This window comes from Diadema antillarum, unplaced genomic scaffold, assembly GCF_040938485.1.
Source record: "Diadema antillarum isolate AM-2024a unplaced genomic scaffold, OU_Dant_1.0 scf00000113, whole genome shotgun sequence".
Taxonomy (NCBI): domain Eukaryota; kingdom Metazoa; phylum Echinodermata; class Echinoidea; order Diadematoida; family Diadematidae; genus Diadema; species Diadema antillarum.
The window spans coordinates 251,580-273,116 of NW_027271002.1; the positions used below are offsets into that span (position 1 = coordinate 251,580).

Below are 21,537 nucleotides of genomic sequence, written 5' to 3' on the forward strand. Positions count from 1 at the left end.
TGACATGCAGTGTGCTAGTCTCCTCAGAAGCAAACTCACTTGATTACTGCTGTGGATATTCACTGAAAGGAGATGGACAGACTTACCACATAGCTCCATAGCATTAAATGCAGTTGATGATGGACCTATCAAGATGCTTATTACATATGGTTTGACAATTGGTTAGGGAAAATAAGCATCAATATCTTATAATGCAAGTTTACTATAATAATTTGTCAACTCACATTTGCTAAGTACATTTGTCAGATTTCCTGTGAAAGAGTTACACTTCTTGTAAAGATATTAAATGGTGAAGTGTACAATGACTGAGATTGCCATACAACAGTGTGAAACCTGTGTTTTGTTTTGAGTATTTATTAATGTTATATTTCCTGGAAGATATTTGTTTTACCTGATCTAATATGAAAACAAATTTACAATGTATGTGTAGTTGAGAAATAGATTAATATATTTCCATCCATCAAACTCCTACAAAAGGTATATTATGTCCATTTTCTTTTCTTTCTTTTTTTGCCAGGATATCTGCATCATTTAGTGTCATTAAATGTTGCATGGCTCTAAAGTGTCTTAACTTTGTTCTTGTGACCCTTCTTTCTGCACTCCCAGTGGACAGAACTGAACAAGAGCAAGCCCCCAGAGGATTACGAGGACCCAGCTGATGTACACGCCATCAAAGAAGCTCAAGACAACATGGGAGACTTCAAGCTGAAGACTGCCAAGGACTATGTGGTCCCTGAACACCTGAGGATGAATGCTTTGAAGAAAAGAAATCAGTTACTCACCCTGGAGGAACTGGTAAGATGTACTTTATTTTAATTCTCAACAATTCATTTGTGATGATGCAGATAAGAAGTGGCATGCAGTTAAAGCCTTTTGTCAGCATAGTCAAGAGAAATTGATGGTAGATTTGTTTTATAGAGCATGATGACCCAAGTTGATATGGAGATTTTTTTTGATAGTGCATGATCAGATTGATAAGAAGTAATTTCCTGTTTGTTTCATAAAAGTTTCCTATCTTGGTCATGTCAGATCCACACTCACAAGATGGACATCAACCGACGAGTGATCCATCTTAGAGACAAGAAGGTTAACATGATTCAGGAGATTAAAAGCATCCTGGAAGAACTTGTCAACATCCAAGAGAGTCTCCGTGACGACCAAATCAAGCAGCTACCAGAGTGCCCCATTCTTCACCCCTTTGAGACTCCTGAAAAGTAAGTTGTTTTTAGTTGTTATCGTTGTTTTCAGGAAAATGCCACTTAGAAGAATGTAAAGTTCAGAATGAAACACAAATACTTCTTTAACTACAACCCAAATGACATAAAAGATTTGAAACATGGTTGTGAAATGTAAAGGAAGTGACATGCTTTGAAATAAAGTTTGGGCTCCTTCTGTGTCATATGAAGTGAGCAGGTCTCATAGGTAACTTTGAATCCTGCATGTCATTCAGGGTCAGTAAAACATGGTTTGAGTACAAATGCTGTCATACAGTGACATAAGGTCATCGTTTTGTTATTCAAACCTGCATTCATGATTGGTAAAGATACACATATTTTAATGATTTTACTCTTGCCAACATATTTTCATTTTTTCTGATTTGCCAAGCTCTTGATTTCTAGCTCTTTGTGATCATCCTCTGTAAAGACTTGTCCCATTTTCCTCCTTTAATTTATATCAAATTTGACAAGTCTGATAAAGTTTGAACTGAATCTTTGCTCCCATCACAATGATATAGCTTCTCTGTTTTCTTTTGTTTTTTAATAACAGTTGATATAAAAAGTTTGTGTACTTTGATAAATGAATGTAACTCATAATTCACTGTTAGTTAGTATCTTCTAATATGTTTTGTCACATGTGTCAACATTTTGAAAGCTACTTTTGACATTCCTAAGATGAACTACTTGATCTCATCAAAATGACAAAATGTTTTATGAAAGTACATCTTGTAAATCAATGAATCATCAGTACAATCTTATTTACAGTGTTCACTGTTCTTTTATGAGGAAAACAAATACACTGTACTTTACTGGATAAAGGTCATATCAATGTCTTTGACACTGTTAGTATCTTTCTCTTCTTTCATTATCATACAGCATTTATGAGACTAGTGTATCTTCATCAGTTTAGAAATTGTTGAAATACACATTTTGTACTAGCCTGTGTTTATTTCAACTTGGTTCGTAACTGAGTAGGAGGAAAGTTTCCCCTTTGTGTATAACATTTAATCTTCTAACTTTTCCATCCCGCAACTGAAGGAAACTATGCTGCGAAAGAGAGCTCCTTCTCAGATATAACCAAAAGACAAAAATAAAACCAATCTTGCTGAAGTACCAAGTATCACCATGGTATATTTAGTGTTGTGTAATCATATGAATATGTATTTCACTATCACATAGTATGTGATCACACAGCACGCATTCACTTATGTTCTATATAAACTGTGACACATGTCATGCACTTTTGTTGACACCCAATGAACTTGATATATATCTAGGCACATTGTTGTCTATCCATAGTCTCTAGAGCTCAGTATAGCTTTGAGAAATTACGTGGATGGGAATATTGTTGCTCTTCTTTGTTGCAATAAAAGAAGATTTTGTAAAATGTGCTTGTAAGGAATACATTTTGTACAACTCGGTGAATGTTACAGTTTTTAAGACCAAGTTAGTTTTCCAATGATCATGTTGTAAATTTCTTGTGCTTATTGTCTTTAGCAGAAATTTGTCATGATGCAGAGAAGGTACTCAAACCAGAATACATGTCAATTTGTAAAACAAAGCAAAGCAAAACAATATAGATCATAGCACTCTGTTTCTTTCAAAATAAATATTCATGATCAAAACTCTGCAGGGGACTATAGAGACTCTCAAGTCATTATTTCAGAGAAAAGTGCTGTATTCATTCATTGCATTATCTACCAGTAGATAACAGCGAAAAATTGACCATGTTTTCACATAAGAAATGTGCACTGTCCTATTCACCACCTGCTGTATACTCAAATGGACTGTTGTGTCAGCAGAAATGTATTATATCAAGCCTTTGTTTTGAACTACTGTATAATGCACAATATTTGTGTCATTGTTGTATGCTAGACAATAAAAGCAAAAATAATGTAATTATCTTGTCATCACCGTGCTATGGAACAGTGATACAGTGTATCACATATAGATTACCACCTACAAAGTGAATATGTATGAATGGATCACTCTGACTAGCTCTTGATGAAAGTGTGTATACACAGTATATCTTATTTACATGTACAGTCAAACCTGCCTTAGAGGCCACCTGTCTATAACATGCACTCTTATCGTATCCCTTGGGTGGCCACTATAGAGATGTTTGACTGTATAACTTTTGATAGTATTAATGACATCAGGTTCACATAATATCTACATGTACAATGAAGATATTTAGTAGTTTGCTAATATCATTGTTTTCATGAATATCATATTTCTATTTGAGTTTTCTGTAGGCATCATGTGGTGTGGCAAAACAACCAAACAAGCAAGTGAAGAAGACCAAAAACAAAACCATGCTTGCATACATAATGCTATGTACAATGTAGAGGTATTAAATGTTTGGATAATTAGGTAATAGAATAAACAACAGAATTCTAATCACTGACTGGATAAGAAAAAAAAAATCAACTAGCTTCTTTATAACAAAATGTAAAAATTTCCGCTGAGAAGGAACTGTAACATTTTCTACACAAAAATATACCCTGACATGAAATTATTATCTCAAAGATGCATTATTCATTATTCCAAGGCGCATGAAGTATAACGAATGTGCATTGAGACAATTTTAGTTTTGACAGTGATAGCCATGTTTAGTGTGAAAACACCAATGTTTTATTGTTGTTGTTTTTTTTTCCATACAATGGCATGCTCAAAGTACAACTGATTAATAAGGCGATATTTGATTGAAGTCATCTTTAATACCATGCCCATCTTATCCCTGCACAGGAAATATGAATACACCAGGGAATCTCTGACTAAGTTCCGAGAGGAGATGAAGGCTAAGGAGCTGGCCAAGATCACTGGAGGAGGAGGTGGTGGCTTCGGTGGTGGATTTGGAGGTCTGGGAGGCGGCACCGCTGCTGCTCAGGTTAGAATGAGATTATTTCTACAACAAGCAATCTAATGATAGTGAATGATGTACAGTCAGGTGAAAAGCCAGAAAAGTCATATCAAGAAGTCATCATTTAAATGCACCATGGTATATCACCTGACTAATGTTATGTCATCACCTGACTAGTGTCCTACTTGAAGATCAATCTGGTTTCTTGTCATTGTGTCATTAAGGTGCCGTAACTTTCCATTTCTCATTCATTGCAAAAGAAAGACCAACATGTCAATTTTATCAGTTTGATCCCATATTGGTCACTTTGTGGTACACTTAGGATCCCATTCTTACATGTACCATGAAAAACGTCTATGCCTTATTTTTTTTTCTCCCAATGTACAGAAAACTGAAGGCAAAAATGCTAGTCCAGCACCACGCAAGTCAGCCATGTCATACCGCAGCGGTACCAACCTAGTCACACCCATCCCATCAGACCCCACCCTGCTGTCTCCCTTAGAGCAGCAGCTACAGACAGTCCGGGAGATTGATCTTCTCTTTCGTCAGGATCAGCTCTTGGCCCGCGTTGAGGAACTCATCGTCGACTTCGATGCTGAGCTCAGGCTGCTGCGTCACGAGAAGCTCAACCAAGATGTAGACCTCAAGAATGCTGACTTACGGTAGGTCCTGGGGGAGAGGAGGGCGCTTGTCATACACGTAGGAAGAGATGACAACAGTGTTTGGGTATTGTGGGTAGTTGACACAAGAACAATGACTGAAGGAAGTTCCTATCACACAAACCAAACAAACTTATCTTATATGAGAATAACCTGACCCACATGAATACATACTTTAAGCCTTTCCCCAAAGGGTGCAGGGGAGGTTTGATGTTTTCCAGTTGTCCATGTGTTTGTTTCTATATCTGTTTGCCTTTTGTCCCAGGGAATCCTGTTATCATGAATTTATCAAAATTATGTCTAGTGAATTCCTGTGATACCTTGCCCAACTATGCTGAATGAGGTGTAGATACACTGCGGAGATTTTGGGAGACAAAATCTCTCATCAAAGGTCAAAGGTCATGGAACAGTGGCTTAAAATTTAATTTTCAGTTGTAACTTCATTTAGAAATGTTCAGTAAAGATTTGTCTTTCTGCCCTCAGACGTGTGACATTGTTTGAAGAGCTCCAGCTTCTGAAGGAGTTTGAGAAGAGAGAGAATGTCTTAGCAGCCAAGGTGGATGTCAAGATCAAAGAGAGACTGGACATGCAGGCCAAGGTGAGTCACATCAACATTTTCTTCATTATGCTTCTCAAGGCTTTTGTGGCAAAAAAAAAAAGAAAATCTAAAACAACAACAAAAAATTACCCCCAAATCATGATGATAATCCACTGATCTCTTATCAGACCTGAATTAAAACTATGACATCATTTCTATTTCCTATTTGAGTGTATTATCTGCCAATTAGCATTTCCACTTTCTTTTTAGTGTTTACTTGTTTGAATTCATCAATGAATTCATAAGATTGAATGTAATGTCTCCTTTAAGTAGAAAGGATCATGGATGTGTAATCCTTTCCAGTCTCCACCTTTCTGTTGAAATGTTGCCATATGTAGTTTAATAGATTGTAATGCACACAAGAGGACACCCATCACAATTTGTGTTTTGGTGTTTTTAATGAAATTTGTAATAAGATCTGAACACAGCATGTCATGGTTAACTTGACAATGTATAATGGCTTTAATTGTAAATTGTGTTTTCTCTTTCTGTTGTGTATTAGTACGCACATCGAGTGTAAAGTCAACATGAATGACGGGCGATCTACGGTGTAATCATGAAGTGAACTATTGAATTCCCTTGTTGACAGGGCCTCCATCTGAACACTATCTCCATGTATCAACTTTTCTTTCTCACAGGTGGGTGACTGTCAGGTCAAGCTGGACAATAAAAGGAAAGACATTGAGCGGCTGAATGAGAAGGAGAAGGCTCTCTATGCTACCTTTCAGTCTTCACTGGGTGAAAACAACAAATTTGCAGAATTCCTGACCAAAGTCTTCAAGAAGAAGATCAAGCGTGCCAAGAAAAAGGCTAAGACTGAAGGAGGTAAGACCATAAACCAAGCTGCCCCCAGAAATGTTTGGGTCTAGGTTGTTCAGACTGCACAACTTATCATTAGCATTGAATGACATGTTCAATAGGATAGGATATTAAATGGAGGTCTTATGCGTGATGGAATCATGATTCATGCACATAAAAGATCCCACTTCATTCATTCATCCCAATTTATGGTTTTGTAAAGAGCACAGTGCTAACCCGGTGAAGTTGTCCTTCCACATGACTACACCAAATACAGGGCGAACGGTGCCGACCCCTCATGGTTTGCTCTACTTAGGTGGCTAGTGATAGTGTCAAGTGTCATGCAAAAAAGAAGAGAGCGCTTTCAATATATCATACAAAGATCCTTCCTTCACTTTTACTGACATATTTCATCTCTTGTCATTAAGTAACCTTTGTAGTATAGAATTTTATTTGAATGTGGTAATTGCTTTCCAGTCATGTCCCGTCATTTGGATAACCCAACAAATAGTTGGGATCATCAGTCCTGTAGCACTTCATAATAGTTATTAGATTTCTTGTACGTGTATGGAGAATGAGTATGCTATTCCTGGTGATCTCCTTCTTGATGTTAACCTGCTGAAGATTAATCCTGAGTATACTTGGGCAAGTGTCTATGGGAAATGCATGCTAAAGCAAAATCAGGCCATTCTCAACAGATTAAGGTACACTATTTCCTCTCCTATCAAATAAAATCATAATGCATTTGCACAATTAGAGTATTGTTTTTGTCGGTATGACCCAGGTTGTACTGGTGAATATATTTCTGTGTTTCAACCCTTTTATGCAACTAATCTCATGTTTGTTGCTATGGTGAATAGAGTCTGATGAGGAGAGTGATGAGAGTTCTGATGATGAGTCAGACTGGTCCAGTGATGATGATGAATCTGGTGAGGAGCAGCTGGATGACTCTGTCTGTCCTCCAGGATGTGATCAGGTGAGAAAAAAGGGAAGAATGTGGAGACTACTATCTTAGAATCTTACGGAAGGGGAGAAGTTTGAAAGTCTACTGTCATTTTGAGGAGTTGAAACATTATTGTGACATCGTTTGTAGTGAATAAGTTTGTAGTATCATGCTTAAGCTGTGAATACATAATATCAGCAGCATGGGTATAGAGTTGTAGCAGAAAGCATCCTGAAATCATAACAGGGTTGTGTTATTTTGCCATTTTTCAACTTTTTATCTTGAAGTACAGAAAATACACTATGATGATACCAGTATCATTAATTTCAGATCTATTTATTTCAGTCAAGTGAAAATAATTCAGGCATTGTTATAGTACAGCTGTTGGATTCCATGCAGCCTTTTCAATGATGATTGTCAAGGTATAAGTTTATTGATATAAATTTTTCAGTCTCTACCATATATTAAATGACCTAAAGATCCATTACAGGACATCCTGTAAGAAGCTAAGATAAAAATGTATCCATGACCCAACAATTTCCATCATATAATCCATGGACATCACACTTTGATCTGCTCCAGGCACTGTTTGACAACACGTGTGCACTACGTGAGAAACGTCTAGACATTGAGGAGCTGATGGCTGAGGAGAAGAAGACGGCGGAAGCCTTGAAGAAAGAGACTGATGCTCTCATTAAGAAGCAGAAAATTATTGAGAGCAGCTTGAAGACAGCTGAGGCAGATCTGGAACAATTTCAGGTAAAAAGATAAAAGAAAAAAAAAATGTTTTGACTCACGGGTAGTAATGTGCATGTCATGAGAGTAAATGGGAGATGTTGTAGCATCCATGCATGATATACAGTTAGTATGACAGAAATTTTGTACATGTATATCTGGAGACCAATAGAGACGCATGTGGTATGATCTCAAGTGATGCATTTTCATGGTACACAAGTGGAACATTTCATTCAACTACGTGTATGTTTTCAAGGGGGCCCTGAACTTTGCCTGTAAATTATCCTGTGGATAAGTCTTATTTTTACCTATTTGATACCTCAAACATATATTGTTTTGAATTTGTGACTGTTCAGTAGAGTGCTAATCCCCAAGAATTCCCACACCTTACAATATGTATAATGAGCTACATATGTTAACCAGGAATAGTACTTCATGAAACTGGCATCTGCAGCTCTTATTGCTACAACGATATAGCCTGGCAGATGACAGTAAAAACAATGTGAAGAGTCTTTGTGATTACCTCATTTCAAGAGGATGATGTAAAATGAATACATGGCCCCTGAAGTAATCTTTCTATTATGTAATCCTATGTACAAATGGTCACACTGCTATGTTTCCTTCTCCAGCTTGAGAAGCAGCAAAAGCTGAATGAGCTTGACGTGGTGGTGACACTGAGATTACATCAAGTAGAACATGTCATCAATGGATCAGTGCCTCAAGACGTCACCCAATGCCTGGTTTTTACCAACTCTGCCATCAGCCGTCTCCAGCGACGTATCCGAGAGCTGAAAGAGGAGAAGAGTGCCCAGAGGAGGCACTACAAGTCAGTTATCCTTCCTTCCTTTCAAACTTTTTTGGCATGGACATTGTATGACTGCAACTTTCACATAGACAAGCAGTCTTTTTGCATGCTCCTTGATTGAAGGAAAATAATTACCCTTGCCGCACTTGGTTTGTCATGGTTTAAATGCTCTACACAATTGTTCATATTTAGTAGATTTTTGTACTGATAATAATTAGAATGTGCGCTTGTATGGCACGTAATAATCTAGGAGACTCCTTTCCTATATTTCAGAAAGAAGAAAGGAAAAGTTTGTGAAGATGTTATAAATCGCTTAGGGTTCATCTCGGCCCAAAATTTGGCAACCCATTCCACAAAGCTGGTGCTGTGACAGCAAAGAACGATCTCTATATGCTGAAGCTCAAAACATTTATGATGCTGTGAGACCTTTAGTGTATTTATGCAGCTGAACATTATATCTTCTATGCGCAACAAATGATGGAATGGCCATATTTAGATCCATTGAATAAATTATATCTTCTATGCACAACAAATGATGGAATGGCCATATTTAGATCCATTGAATAAATTCTTAACAAAGTAAGCAGCAAGGGGATAGCGGGCCAAGAAATACGTGATGGAAGAAAACAAAAAGTAGTTATAGACTGATGAAGAAAAAGTCTTGTGAAAAGGGAAATTTTAATGTAAGTGAACTGATTATGTCTCCTGGTTTATAGGGAGCATCGTCAGCAGCACGTACAGCTGATCAAGGACCGCAAACTGATGGAAGCCCGCATCGATGAACTCCATGAGAAATGTAACGAAATGATGCGACTGAAGTTTGGCCGCATTGTAGACCTGGACAAGCTGGAGATGGTTGGTGTCAATCGTAATGTGGAAGAGCTGAAGGAAAAGATCAGAATCAATGAGGGAACAAACGCCCAGGAGATACAGAAGTGGGAGGTGAGTCTACTTTGCTCCATGTACCAGAGAAGTAAATTGTCACCTGTAACATGTGACTTGATAGAGCCAGACAAGTTAAGCAGAGGGTCCCTGTGTCTATGCCTCTGGTCCCTGGTCCCTGCCTCTAGAGGATCAAATCTGTGTTGTCCTGTAATTTGTTGAAGATTGTTTCTTTTTTCTAGCTGCAGTCATGTGATATTTTGAAAACTAAATGTCTCTAGATAGCATGAACTGAAAGGGACAGGGTTGATGTCCTCTATACCAGCTTATAGAGCCTTTTTCAATGACATCAATGCCTTTCTTTATTTGTCTTGCCTTGTGACTTCAGAGGAAGATCCTAGCTAAGAAGAAGCGTATCACAGAGCTGACTCAAGACAACACTGCCAGGTTACAGCAGCTTACCTTACTGGTAGGAGAGAACAAGGAACTGGAGAAGGCATTGGATGCACGTCAGACAAGTCTGGTAAGAGGATATATCTAACATTATATCATATTTTACACCTTTGAAATGTAGCAAGGCATGATTTGAAGCTAATCCTTCACTAGTCCTGCATCATGTATATCAAAAATTCACTATCCAGTGCTAATTACATGTAGGTCATGTATCAATGTTCTGCTAACGTGTGCACACATCAAATCTCATTATCATGATAGATCTCTAATACAGCTTGCACTGAGTAGAAGCTAACTTGTTTAAATCACATCTCCATGAGAAATATGCTATAAACCATATTGTAAAGTCCAGCTTCACAGAGCTTGTATTAAAGGGACTGTACAGTACTGGTTGAGGTAGGGATTCATGTTTTGAACATTTCTAAGTGAGATAATGAAAAGCCTTTTATGAAATATGAAAGAGCATGTGATTTTAAGAAGGATTCAACGTTTATTTGATGAAAATTGGTTTTCAAATGGCTGAGATATCCAAAAAAGTGCTAATAATAAAAGGCGACATGCCCCAACTTTATTAGTATCTCTTTGTTTCACCTTGTTTTTAGATATCTCAGCCATTTCAAAACCGAATAAACTTTTGATACCCCGTAGAACTGCATGCTCTTTGACATCTCATAGAGTGGTTTCTGAATATCTCGCAAAACGTTAAAAGCCAAATCTTCACCTCGACCAGAACAGTACACACCCTTTAACTCTCAGTATACTACTTGTACTTACACTGACTCAAAGAGTTCTTGTCTCAATATTGTTGTTGTAAGTTTGTATGCTATTTGTCATATTACTGTAAAAGTGGAAATTTTTGTGGTGATGTAGAAAATTTTCGCGCGTTTCCCACAACCAGAAGCTAGCGCGAAAATAAAAGCACACAAATATATGTGCATGCCATATGTTCCAGTAGAAACTGTCCTGATTCCCAGAATTAAAAACATGCAAAATTCATCATTCCGGCCAAGCAAAAAATTACTTGTGCTAAAATATCCACTTTCGCAGTATCACATTCCATTTCATCCATTTCACATAATTGTATGTATAATATGTCATCAAATATTCACATATTTGTATGTTTGGAGCCAAGAATGCATGCTTCTCAATACTGTAAATTGTGCCTTGTGTATATTCTAACACAACTTGCTAGAAAGTGTTGTGCGTGAGCAAAATTCTCTTATTCAGCAGTATCACTTGTGTGGATGGCTGCTGGTCCAAACATGGCCAGATGTCTGACGACACTGCATCAGGAGATAGTGTGTGTTTGTTTGTGTGTATGTGTGTGTGTGTTTACACATTTGTAGTCAGAAATTAAAGCAATTAAAGTGATGAAGTTACCTGTTTTTTATCTGTCTTTATCATATGAAAAGAATAAATATGACTTACCACCACCCCAAGCACAGGTGAGACCAAAGTTAAATCACAGTTGATAGAAAGAAGGCAGTACTTCTCATTCCTCTGTCTTCTTTCTTAGAGTTTTGTTGCTTGTTTTATTTTTATTTTTTCATTCGCCAATATTCTTCAATCGCAGCCAAGACTACTGTCATACACCGCTGCATGCTAAGCTTGAATCAGTTGCGTTGTTTTATTGTTGCATTGTTTTTATTTCAGCAGATATTAGCATATCATTTTTGCATGCTAGTTTTGTTATGCAAGGTGTTCTGGCTTGCGATATCCCTGTTATTTGTAGAGAGATGAAGAACAATGCACAGTGTAGATGTGTGAAATGTACAGCTGCTTGAATTTAATTTTATGAGTGTAGAGAAAGGATGCCAGTGAGAATAGCTTGTCATGGAATGCAATGCTGTGTTCACTCTTCACATGGCTTCTAGCCATATGATATAACAACTGCAAACATATGTGAGATGACACATTATAGCTGGGCAGCTCACATAATGACTTGCTTAGTATGTCATTTGTTTGTTTTTTTCAAACAAGGAACCTGGGTATAAGTCAGGACTAAGGAAGCTTGATGTTTATCAATAGAAATTTAGTAAATTTCTGGTGGTAGATTTGACTGCACACAGATCGATGTACACGTAATGACCCTTTGTATTTGATGATGCACTTGATGCCCTATTGTGTTTAGACATTCTATAGAACGTGACTGAGCAACTCCTATGTACATCATACTTCCCCCACTTGTTATCTTGTGCAATTTATTGCAAATGCATTCTTGTGCTTTCACGTTCTTTTTTTTATTGAATTATGCCTTGTTCAGATTCTTATTCTTCTTCAGAGAAATCAATAGTTTTGTTTTCTTTTTCTTTTTTGAAATTATAAATGATTTGTTGGTTGTACAGTGTAGCAAGCCACCTTTCTCCCTTGCTTATGTGTACAGCATGAGAAGCTGTACGGGCTTCAAAGCCCGTTTTCTCGCAATTTTGTCAGGCTAACAACTTAAAAAGTCCATTTTATTTCGCTTTCTGTGCCCATTTATGGTGCCGAAGAATACAAGTGTTTTATATCAATGGAAAGCTTAGGAAATGGGCAGTGTGATTCAGTGAAAAAACAAATTTTCAAAATTCCTGACTTTTGCCTGAAACCATTGTCGCCGGTCACAAATGTTCAAACCATTTGGTATTGTGCCAGCTCATTACTTTGAACTTGAAACAGTTTACCTTGCATTTTTGCAAAAGAAAAATAGCTACCTTTGTTTTTGAAACTAAAATATAAGCTCTTGCACGATGACATTGGACCTGATATGAGTTTGGAGTCTAGGAAACCCACGTACTGACCTTAGACAGGCAGGCTTTAATTGTGAAGCAGTTTATAATGTGTCATGTATATTAATCAAAGCATTATTGAGGGTGTTCTATCAATGGAGGAAAGATTTAACAAATTAATTCAAATCACATCAGATTTCTTATTTACTTAGCCAATCATACTTCTGTGCTATGTGGACAAGGTTTCCTAACTCTGATTTGAAAACAATCTGAAAAAGAACCCATGGTGTATACAGCTGATTGCCATTTTCATTCAGAGTGATATTGAAACCTAGATTGCACAAGACATACACACTGTATGTTTCTGAGAAAGTGTGTTAATAATGATTTTGTAGTTTTGTATGCAAAGGCCTAAAATGAAGGGTTTTGACATAAGATTTTTTTTTTCCTGCAAAAGACTAAAAAAATAGGAAGATGGAAAGTTTGGAAGTTTGTCGTAGTTTATGATGTATGTTTCAGTGTGTGTGTGTGTGTGTGTGTGTGTGTGTGTGTATGAGTCTGTGTGCACTATGTAGATACTGGCTGCACAGACCCAGTAGAGTAGTGCCTCACTGATATCATGTCTTTTCATCAATTTTCTGACTCAATGCTATTTCAGACAGGAAAAAAGAGGGTAAATACACACTCTAACACACTAACACTTTCATTCTTCTAACTGCAATCTCTGTTCATCTCCTTCATGAGTTATTTTTCTATGATCTGGGAATGATGGGTTTCTTCACATGTGCTTGCAAGATTTTTTATTTTTTTTCTCTGAAAACTGTGATTTGCTTTCCCTAAAGTCTAATGTGTAATTTTATGTTTATGAAATGTTGATTTTTTTTTCTTCCATTGTTATCAAATTATGTTTCTTTTTTGGTTTATTTTTAAGGATTTGTAACATCTACCATTTAAATTGTTCAACTTTATTTCAACTCCTTTGTATTTACTTTTCACTCACTTTAATTCTGATGGTGCTTTGGGTATCAAGTTACATACCTTTCTCTCAGTACTCCCTGTTTCTTTGGTTGGTTTGAATGGGATCCACTGTCTGTTCAGTTTCTATGTACTATGTTTAATTGCAAAGAGTTGCTGCAGTACTTAACATCAAACATGGCAGGTTGATTTAAACAGTGTGAATATGAAGTGTTCAGACCATGATAACAGGAGGTCAAGCTGATGGTAAGAATGACGAGACTTTCTTTCCAAGAGACACAAACCCATTTCTTGACTTTAATAAAAGAAGGGTGAACACTTCTTCTTGTGCGATTGCTGTTCTTTGTTGGGTGAAACAGGATGTACTTGAGGTGATTCTGTAGACATGAGAGTTACTCTAATCTTGCTGAACTACGACATTTTTCTTGTGAGTTAAATCCTCATCAGGAAGTTGTACGTTACTCTCACAGTGTAGAGAGCTCCAATGATAACATCCATGACAGAAATCCCTGCCTGCTATTTTTGTCACTGCATGTAGTGATTGATGATGCAGCACATTTCTCCCTGAAAAACTCTCATCTTGAGATTTAAGCAAAACTTGTAAATATGGATTACAGATTGTCTGACTCTTCCTTTATTGCTCATTCACATTTATGATACTGTGCCATTAGTACCTCAAATACAGCCTCCTTTCTGTGAATTTAGTTGAACTATTCTTAGCACAGTGAGTTTTTTTCCCCAATCTTCTGTTGGTGTTTTTAATTAGTGTTTTCTGGAGCAGGGTACACAGTGTGGGTGCCATTTGTATGTCCTTGGAAAAAAAAAGGAAAAAGGTTTAGAAAGCTTCCCCTAAAAACCCCATAGCTCATTAGTCAATTTAAACGCCATGGCTCATTAAAATCAATGCAAGATATTTAACAGGTGGTTCCCCAATGATGCCTGATTAAACCAAAGATTTACAAACTTCTGTAATTTCATGTTACACTGTGCCTACCACTCACTGTGCAGGCAAATAGCCTCCCTTATTTCCCCCATGATCTAAATTCTTACCAGTCGTATGATCCATTTTACATCTCTTTAGGGAGGAGAATTCCAAGGCAGCAGAAAGGCTGATGTGGTGGAGAAAAAGCGTCTCATTCAACTGGTTCAGGTAAGCTTGTCTTATTTAATCTCTCCAATACAACACTCCACAATAAGAGTTTGCCAATCAGTGTGACATTGTACATTCTTAGATTTAATGAAATGAATAGTTTAAAGCAAGAAATATTTGCGGCATGAAAATTTTGCGAATTGCCACTGGCATCTAATTTTACTCAATTCTTTACAAGTCCATTATCAAGAGGCATTGGAAATAGTGAAGGAGATTAGCCTAAATTGCAGTGAAAGTAGAGAGTAGCTTTTAGAGGGATCGTATAGTTTTGGTTGGGACCCAATTTCAGATTTTGTAACATTTTTTGGTGAGATAACGAGAAATCTCTTATGATATGCAAAAGAGCATGCAATTCCAAGAGGAATCCAAAGTTTACGTTTATTTGATGAAAATTGGTGTTGAAATGGCTGAGATATATCCAAAACAGTGCAATCCTAGTAAAAGGTGGGATCCACCTTTTTATTATGATCGCTTTGTTTTACTTTGCTTTTGGATGTCCCAGCCATTCTGAATCGATTTTCATCAAATAAACTTTAAATTGCTCTTATAATGGTATGTTATGTATTATTCAAGTTGCTTGGTATCTCGCAAAAAGTTGAAGCCCAATCCTCATCTCCACCAAAACTATACTATCCCTTTAGGATATCTTAAACAAAAGTTAGTACAGACTCTCTGTAAATAGCTCATGTTGCACAGAATGCCATTGCTCTTGATTTGACACCATGATATCCTTTCTTTGTTTCAGCTGCAAGCACAAGAGATAGAGGCCTTGAAGGAAGAGATAGGTCTGCTGTCTAGGAAGGGAGGTCACATCTTACCCCCTACCCAACCACCAGCTCCACAGACACCACATGGTGTCAGATCAACCATGAATGGTCACAACCCACCCATGTAGCTGGTGTCTTCACTATACACCTAACTGCAAGAGATGGCCTTCATTGGTCTAACTGATAGACAGGAGGTATCCCAGGTTCTAATTCAATTCTAAACTCATGAATGCACAGAGACATACATGTACTGGTAGACAAGATACGTCTCTTCTATACTGATGTAATCTGCTCTCCAAGTGTTCTTATGGTTTGTTCTCATTATAAGGCTTGTATCTCTGAAACTTAAACAATGTTCACACAACCAATGACAGACCTAGGCTTACTTTCTCACCTCTCTCTATGTACAATATGTATGTATTGAAATGGGAGAAATAATATATACGCTATATTTGTATTCATGAGCCATATGGTACATCCAGTGAGAAACACCCAAAAGGAATCTGTATTGCCATGTAAATTCAAGTGGCTAGGACTCTTATTTCTTTTGATTTTCTCTTTGCAGTTGTTTCATATTGTCACTTCTTCAAATCAGTGTGATTTATTTCTGATTTGTTTGCATTATTCTTCATGTATCAAATTTATTTGATAGCAGAATTTGATGGTATGTGCTTGACTTAATTAATTTTCTTTTCAGTTTCATTCATTGAAGGATTTAACGTATTGAATGGAATCACATTCACACACACATGCAATTGTCAATTCATTACCGATTTATATTTCATGGATAAAGCTGTTACTGAGGAGTACACATATAACACACTCATAGTGAACACTGGCAAAAATAAGACATAATCCAGTCTTTTGCATATAAATATATCTGAAGTATAATTGCCACATTGCTGATACAAATGTAATACAAACAAGCAGAAGAATCCAAAGTAACATGTTTTGAACATGTTGACTTGTGACAGATACCAAAGAATGATCGCTTGTACAATACACAATGTGCATGAATCAGTTTATTAGTTTGTAGATACACGTCCGCATGAAAATGGTTCCAAGACCAGGAATCGTGCCAGTTAGAGGCAAGCGTACGTCATGTACCTATACATAGGGGAATTTGATATGCTTTAGAATCTGAGTAAATTTCAGCACTGTGCAAGTATATCATATCATATACAGACTACACAGCACAACATATGTAATGTGTGTATCTCCTTGTTGGAAATGTCTTGGATATCAAAACATTGTATGTTGGATTCAGAAAGTCTGTACATATATGTACCAGTTTTAACTATAGCCTTCTTGTTTTCAGATTTTGACATACACCATATCATAAGTCCGTCCACAGAAACTTGTGAATAAATCCACACTGTATTTCATTCACTTCATGCTATGTTGTTGGGTTCTGTGGAATCATTTGCGTGCTGTGGAATTAGCCTTATGGTGAATAAAGTGTTTTGGCTGCAATGGAAAACAAACCAATACCTGACACAAATGATGGTTGATGAAATCTGTGGTGTTTTTGACATGACATGTAACCATTTCATGTCACTCTTCTTTAAGAACAAAGACGAGCATGAAAATCTAGTAGAAAACATTGTATGATACATCAACATTCACAGACAATGTTGGGCTTTCAGAATGGGTTTTTTTTTTCTCTCTCTCTCTCTCTCTCTCTCACACACACACACACACACACACACACACACAAACTCGCTTTTGTAAAACATGTAAAAGAAGATTTTCCCCTGTTGAAGTATCAATATATTGAGTGCATTAATCATAGGCAGACACACACATATACACATTAAATGGTACTATTCTGACATGCTACATGATTAACTTACTTTATAAAAAAAAAAAACAAGAAAGAAAGAAAGTGGAAGCCAACTGTGTGTGACTTTCTGGATTCATGGTTCATCAAATGACATTAACCACACTCAGGCTTCTATCAAGTGTTCTGTTTGTCACCTACTTTTCTTTTTATCAAGGATGTTATGGTAAATTTTGTGAAGCTTCTGTGTTTCTTTAAATGAAGTCACTCATGATGTTTCCATAGTTAAGTTTCAATAGAAAAATGTTTTACACTGATTATCTTCAGAAACTAAATGAAGAAATTCACTACTTTCACCTAATTTGCCATGAATCCCTTGTTTAATACCAGTGTAAAAAATTTTCCAACAAGGAGAATTCAATAGTCAACTGTATAATTTCATGTTACATACAACTTTTTTTGTTTTTGTTTACCCCTAAGTTGATATATAATTCTCAGGGCAAGATATAAAAAGTGTAAGTTCATTACAGTACATCATTACAACATGTTCATTATATCATGTATAATTACATATTACCCATTGAAATTGAAGCTCATTTTCATGTCAAAATAGATGAATTCAGAGTAAACCTAACTGTGTACAACATGCAATATCTACATGGAAAATATGAGTAAATCTCATTAGTGGAAGCTCTTCCATAGTCTTGACTGCACTCTGGTTTATAATATTTTAAACACTACATGTATCTAATATGCAACCTTTAATGTGGTTTATGAGGAATGCAGTACAGTGGACCGTTATTTCTTATCATTCAAATGGTAAAGCTAATATCTCAGTTTATTACATCCTACGTATCCTCCACTCACCTCAGCCTGGTCAAATTTATCAGCAAAGAGACTTAAAAGTCCTGAGATCAGTTTGGATACGTGTAGTTCAAAGATTCTGGTGTAATCCATTGGATGCATACAGCTACTGTTTAGAATGTCATGCATACATGTGGGATATTAAACACATGCATACAAATACCAACTTCCATGTACACAGACATATAATATATTATCTTAATGCAATTTCTGTACTGTTTTCATAGTTGTACATTAATACATACGTACATATACATTGCATACATAATCCTTGCGAGTGAAAGTAGGCAAATAATCTCATCCCCTCTTAGAAATGCAGAAAAATATTAATTCCATGTCACGACCATGGTCTTCAACCTACATTCTGATGTACCTTTACTTGGCATACGAGTCATGTTCCGTTGAAAGTAAAAGGCAACTTGTCTCACGGTCTGCCTCAATTACAATACATCACTTTATACCACAGCCCAAAGTCTGGATATGAATATACAATGTATGACTAAATTCTACCATAAAAGTAAAGGTACCCAAAATATGCACTACAGACTTTAACTGAAATCTGACACTTCTGCCATGTTTGTTTACTGAATTTGTTTCTTTGTATTATGATTTCTACAAGACCCGGTCACTTTAATGATGCACATAAAAAATACAATGTAAACATTTTATTCTGTATTACAGCAACAATCACATCGCTCTGTACAGATACTTGTACGACCTGTAATACTCAGCAATCAGTAGTACTGGAAAATGGAAGTATGTCTGATATAATGACATTCTTCAGTGCTTTTCAGGGATATGTGATAGATCTCAACTGTTAATGTCAAACCAACCTCTCTTTAAAGTGTATCCAGTGCTTAATGAGGACTTAATAAGCATTGCAGACTTTTTTGAATAGGAAAACACAGCCTAAGAAATGTTGATTTCCCAAAGCTACACAACCATGAAATCAAAAGGTTTCATATTAGCTTGACATCAATGATTGAGATGGCAAACATGTTCAGTGGTAATATGGTACTTTTGTATGTTTAAGCAGTAGCTGTGGGAGGCACTTCTATCATGTGATGTTACCTACAACACGTACAGAATAGATACATTTCTGCCATGTCCAACATACAGATGTTTACAAGTTATGTCTGCAAGACAAAAAGAAACTATTAACAACCCACATAGAGCAATGCCGCTCTTTGATACTATTCATCACATTCTTAATTGGACTAACCAAGTTAAAACTGTTTTTATACCGGACTCTTGCTGGAGGAACATTGTAGCATCTTCAACTCCTTTTGCAGCCATGGATACAGTGGGTAGCCATGGATACAGTGGGTAGCCATGGATACAGTGGGTAGCCATGGATACAGTGGGTAGGCAATGAATGTAGCAGTCACTCTATGCATTGGTTGAGTCAGAAATTCATGAAGACACCACTGTATTAAAACTTAACATTACAGTGTGCATTTTTCAAATCCACTGATCCTTTCAAGCTGCTTCTTATGACTATTTCTTTACACAGGACTGTTTGCTAATTACTGGTTTACAGCCTGTATCAAGGTAGTACTACACTCACACAGTGGCATACTATCAGCTGTACAATGACTGAATTCAACATTCAAGTACAATATTCCAGTCAGCAGAATTCAAATGTTAATCACATGCATTGCACTATTTTCCTCCAAGTTTCAGCAGAAGATTTAAACAGCAATGGTCACACACCCACATTACAACATAATCCTCTTGGTACACTTCACAAACTTTCATGCTAAAAATACACACTTGGAGCCATCTCTCAAAATAACTTGATGTCTGTTTACAGCTGTTCAATATTTCCCTGTACACATGGCCTACCAATGACTTTTACTTAGGGTCTCATTCTACATGTACACAGAATAATGGCCGTGTCCATATAGGACATAACACAATCAGACAGCACTCCTGAACAGGCAATTTCTCATTTTTTGATAGAACGTAAACATTTTGTTTGTCTTCAAATAAACAACAAAAACATGATTTTGGTCCTGTAGCAAAAAACTTAAAAGAAAAAAAAGATCAGCACAAAAACCTTATAAAAATGATATTTCTTCTTCTTTATATCCATACTGCAGGATACAATCACATTCTCCAATGACAGTTACAGCTACAATGATATAATGACTACGATTGTAGCATACAGATACAATATCACCAGCTTTTGAAAACCATTATATTTTTATTTTCTTCCATTCTGCACTGAATTATCATTCTCTCAATAGTGGAACATTGAGCCAGGTGAAAAGTCTTAGGTTTTAGATTTAACTGCAGGTCAAACCAGAAGTGATTAAAACTATCTTGAAATATACACATTTAAAATTACTGTAGAAAATAGAAACATACGCAAATCATAATCACATATCTGACATACACTGCAAAAACAAAGCAATTTCTATACTACTTGCTCTTATTTACCCCTCTCCTCAATGAAAAAAAAAACCAACAACACATGGCTCACATCGTGATGTGTTGAATTTTTTGACAGCTTCATATTCAGGCAATAAATCAAATGAAGATGAAAGTGTGTATCTACATTGAACATCCATATCTTAGGTGAAATCTTCATGTGCCTTTGATACCTATTCCTCTCAAATGAGTTGAATAGTCACTGCTCTATGGAAACTTACTAAATCACTAGTAATAATGTGTGGATTCTATATTAGATACAACTGTAGGTATGATGTATCTGCATTGCACATCACTGTACAGCTACACACACCATAAAGCCTTTATTGTGTAAAGCAACTGGCTCACACACTTTAGTGTCTTAACCCGTTGAGGACGAGTCCTAGCAGGGGTCCATGAGAAATGCTTGTTGTAGCAAAATCAGTCTGTCCTCAACGGGTTTAGTCAAATCATGAAGATATTTTGATTGTAACGAAGGTAACAAACAATAGTCCTTTATATTTGGCAAACATTGGTACATTGGTATATGAGTAGTGTGAATGTCTACAGTATGCGGTGTCATTTGTGACTCTGCACCTCAAAACAAACAAAAAGTCGCCAGCCATGAATTTTAAGTTAAGACCATATTCTGAAAGAGCAGGCTTTAAGCTTTAAAATGATGTATAACTCAAATCAAATGGACTCTCCTAACCTATCTAAATATTGGAAAGAAAGCACAAACTCAGGAAAAGTGTGAACTGAGAAAAGAGGTTCTGAAGTACAGTGTCTATTCAAGCGCTTAATCTTTACCAAACCACGCTGGCTGTGCGATGAATGGGACAAAAAACAGGAAGTAAACCACCAGAGTAACAACAATGAAGGGATTATCAGATTAAACTGAAATTAGCCATGCCTCATTAACATATTC

General features: G+C 36.6%; 1 protein-coding gene across 1 annotated transcript in view; it reads left to right on the forward strand.

Moving 5' to 3' along the window:
* Positions 1-15,681, forward strand: part of LOC139719669 (cilia- and flagella-associated protein 44-like) — a 45,074-nt gene extending 29,393 nt beyond the window's left edge. The window contains exons 22-35 of the mRNA XM_071631069.1: positions 607-795; positions 1,030-1,214; positions 3,966-4,107; positions 4,468-4,742; positions 5,223-5,337; positions 5,976-6,162; positions 6,996-7,111; positions 7,661-7,837; positions 8,443-8,639; positions 9,335-9,560; positions 9,889-10,023; positions 13,320-13,334; positions 14,718-14,786; positions 15,532-15,681. Coding sequence (XP_071487170.1) covers positions 607-795; positions 1,030-1,214; positions 3,966-4,107; positions 4,468-4,742; positions 5,223-5,337; positions 5,976-6,162; positions 6,996-7,111; positions 7,661-7,837; positions 8,443-8,639; positions 9,335-9,560; positions 9,889-10,023; positions 13,320-13,334; positions 14,718-14,786; positions 15,532-15,681 — 2,178 coding nt within the window. The remainder of the gene's footprint in view (positions 1-606; positions 796-1,029; positions 1,215-3,965; positions 4,108-4,467; positions 4,743-5,222; positions 5,338-5,975; positions 6,163-6,995; positions 7,112-7,660; positions 7,838-8,442; positions 8,640-9,334; positions 9,561-9,888; positions 10,024-13,319; positions 13,335-14,717; positions 14,787-15,531) is intronic.
* The last annotated feature ends 5,856 nt before the right edge of the window (positions 15,682-21,537 follow it).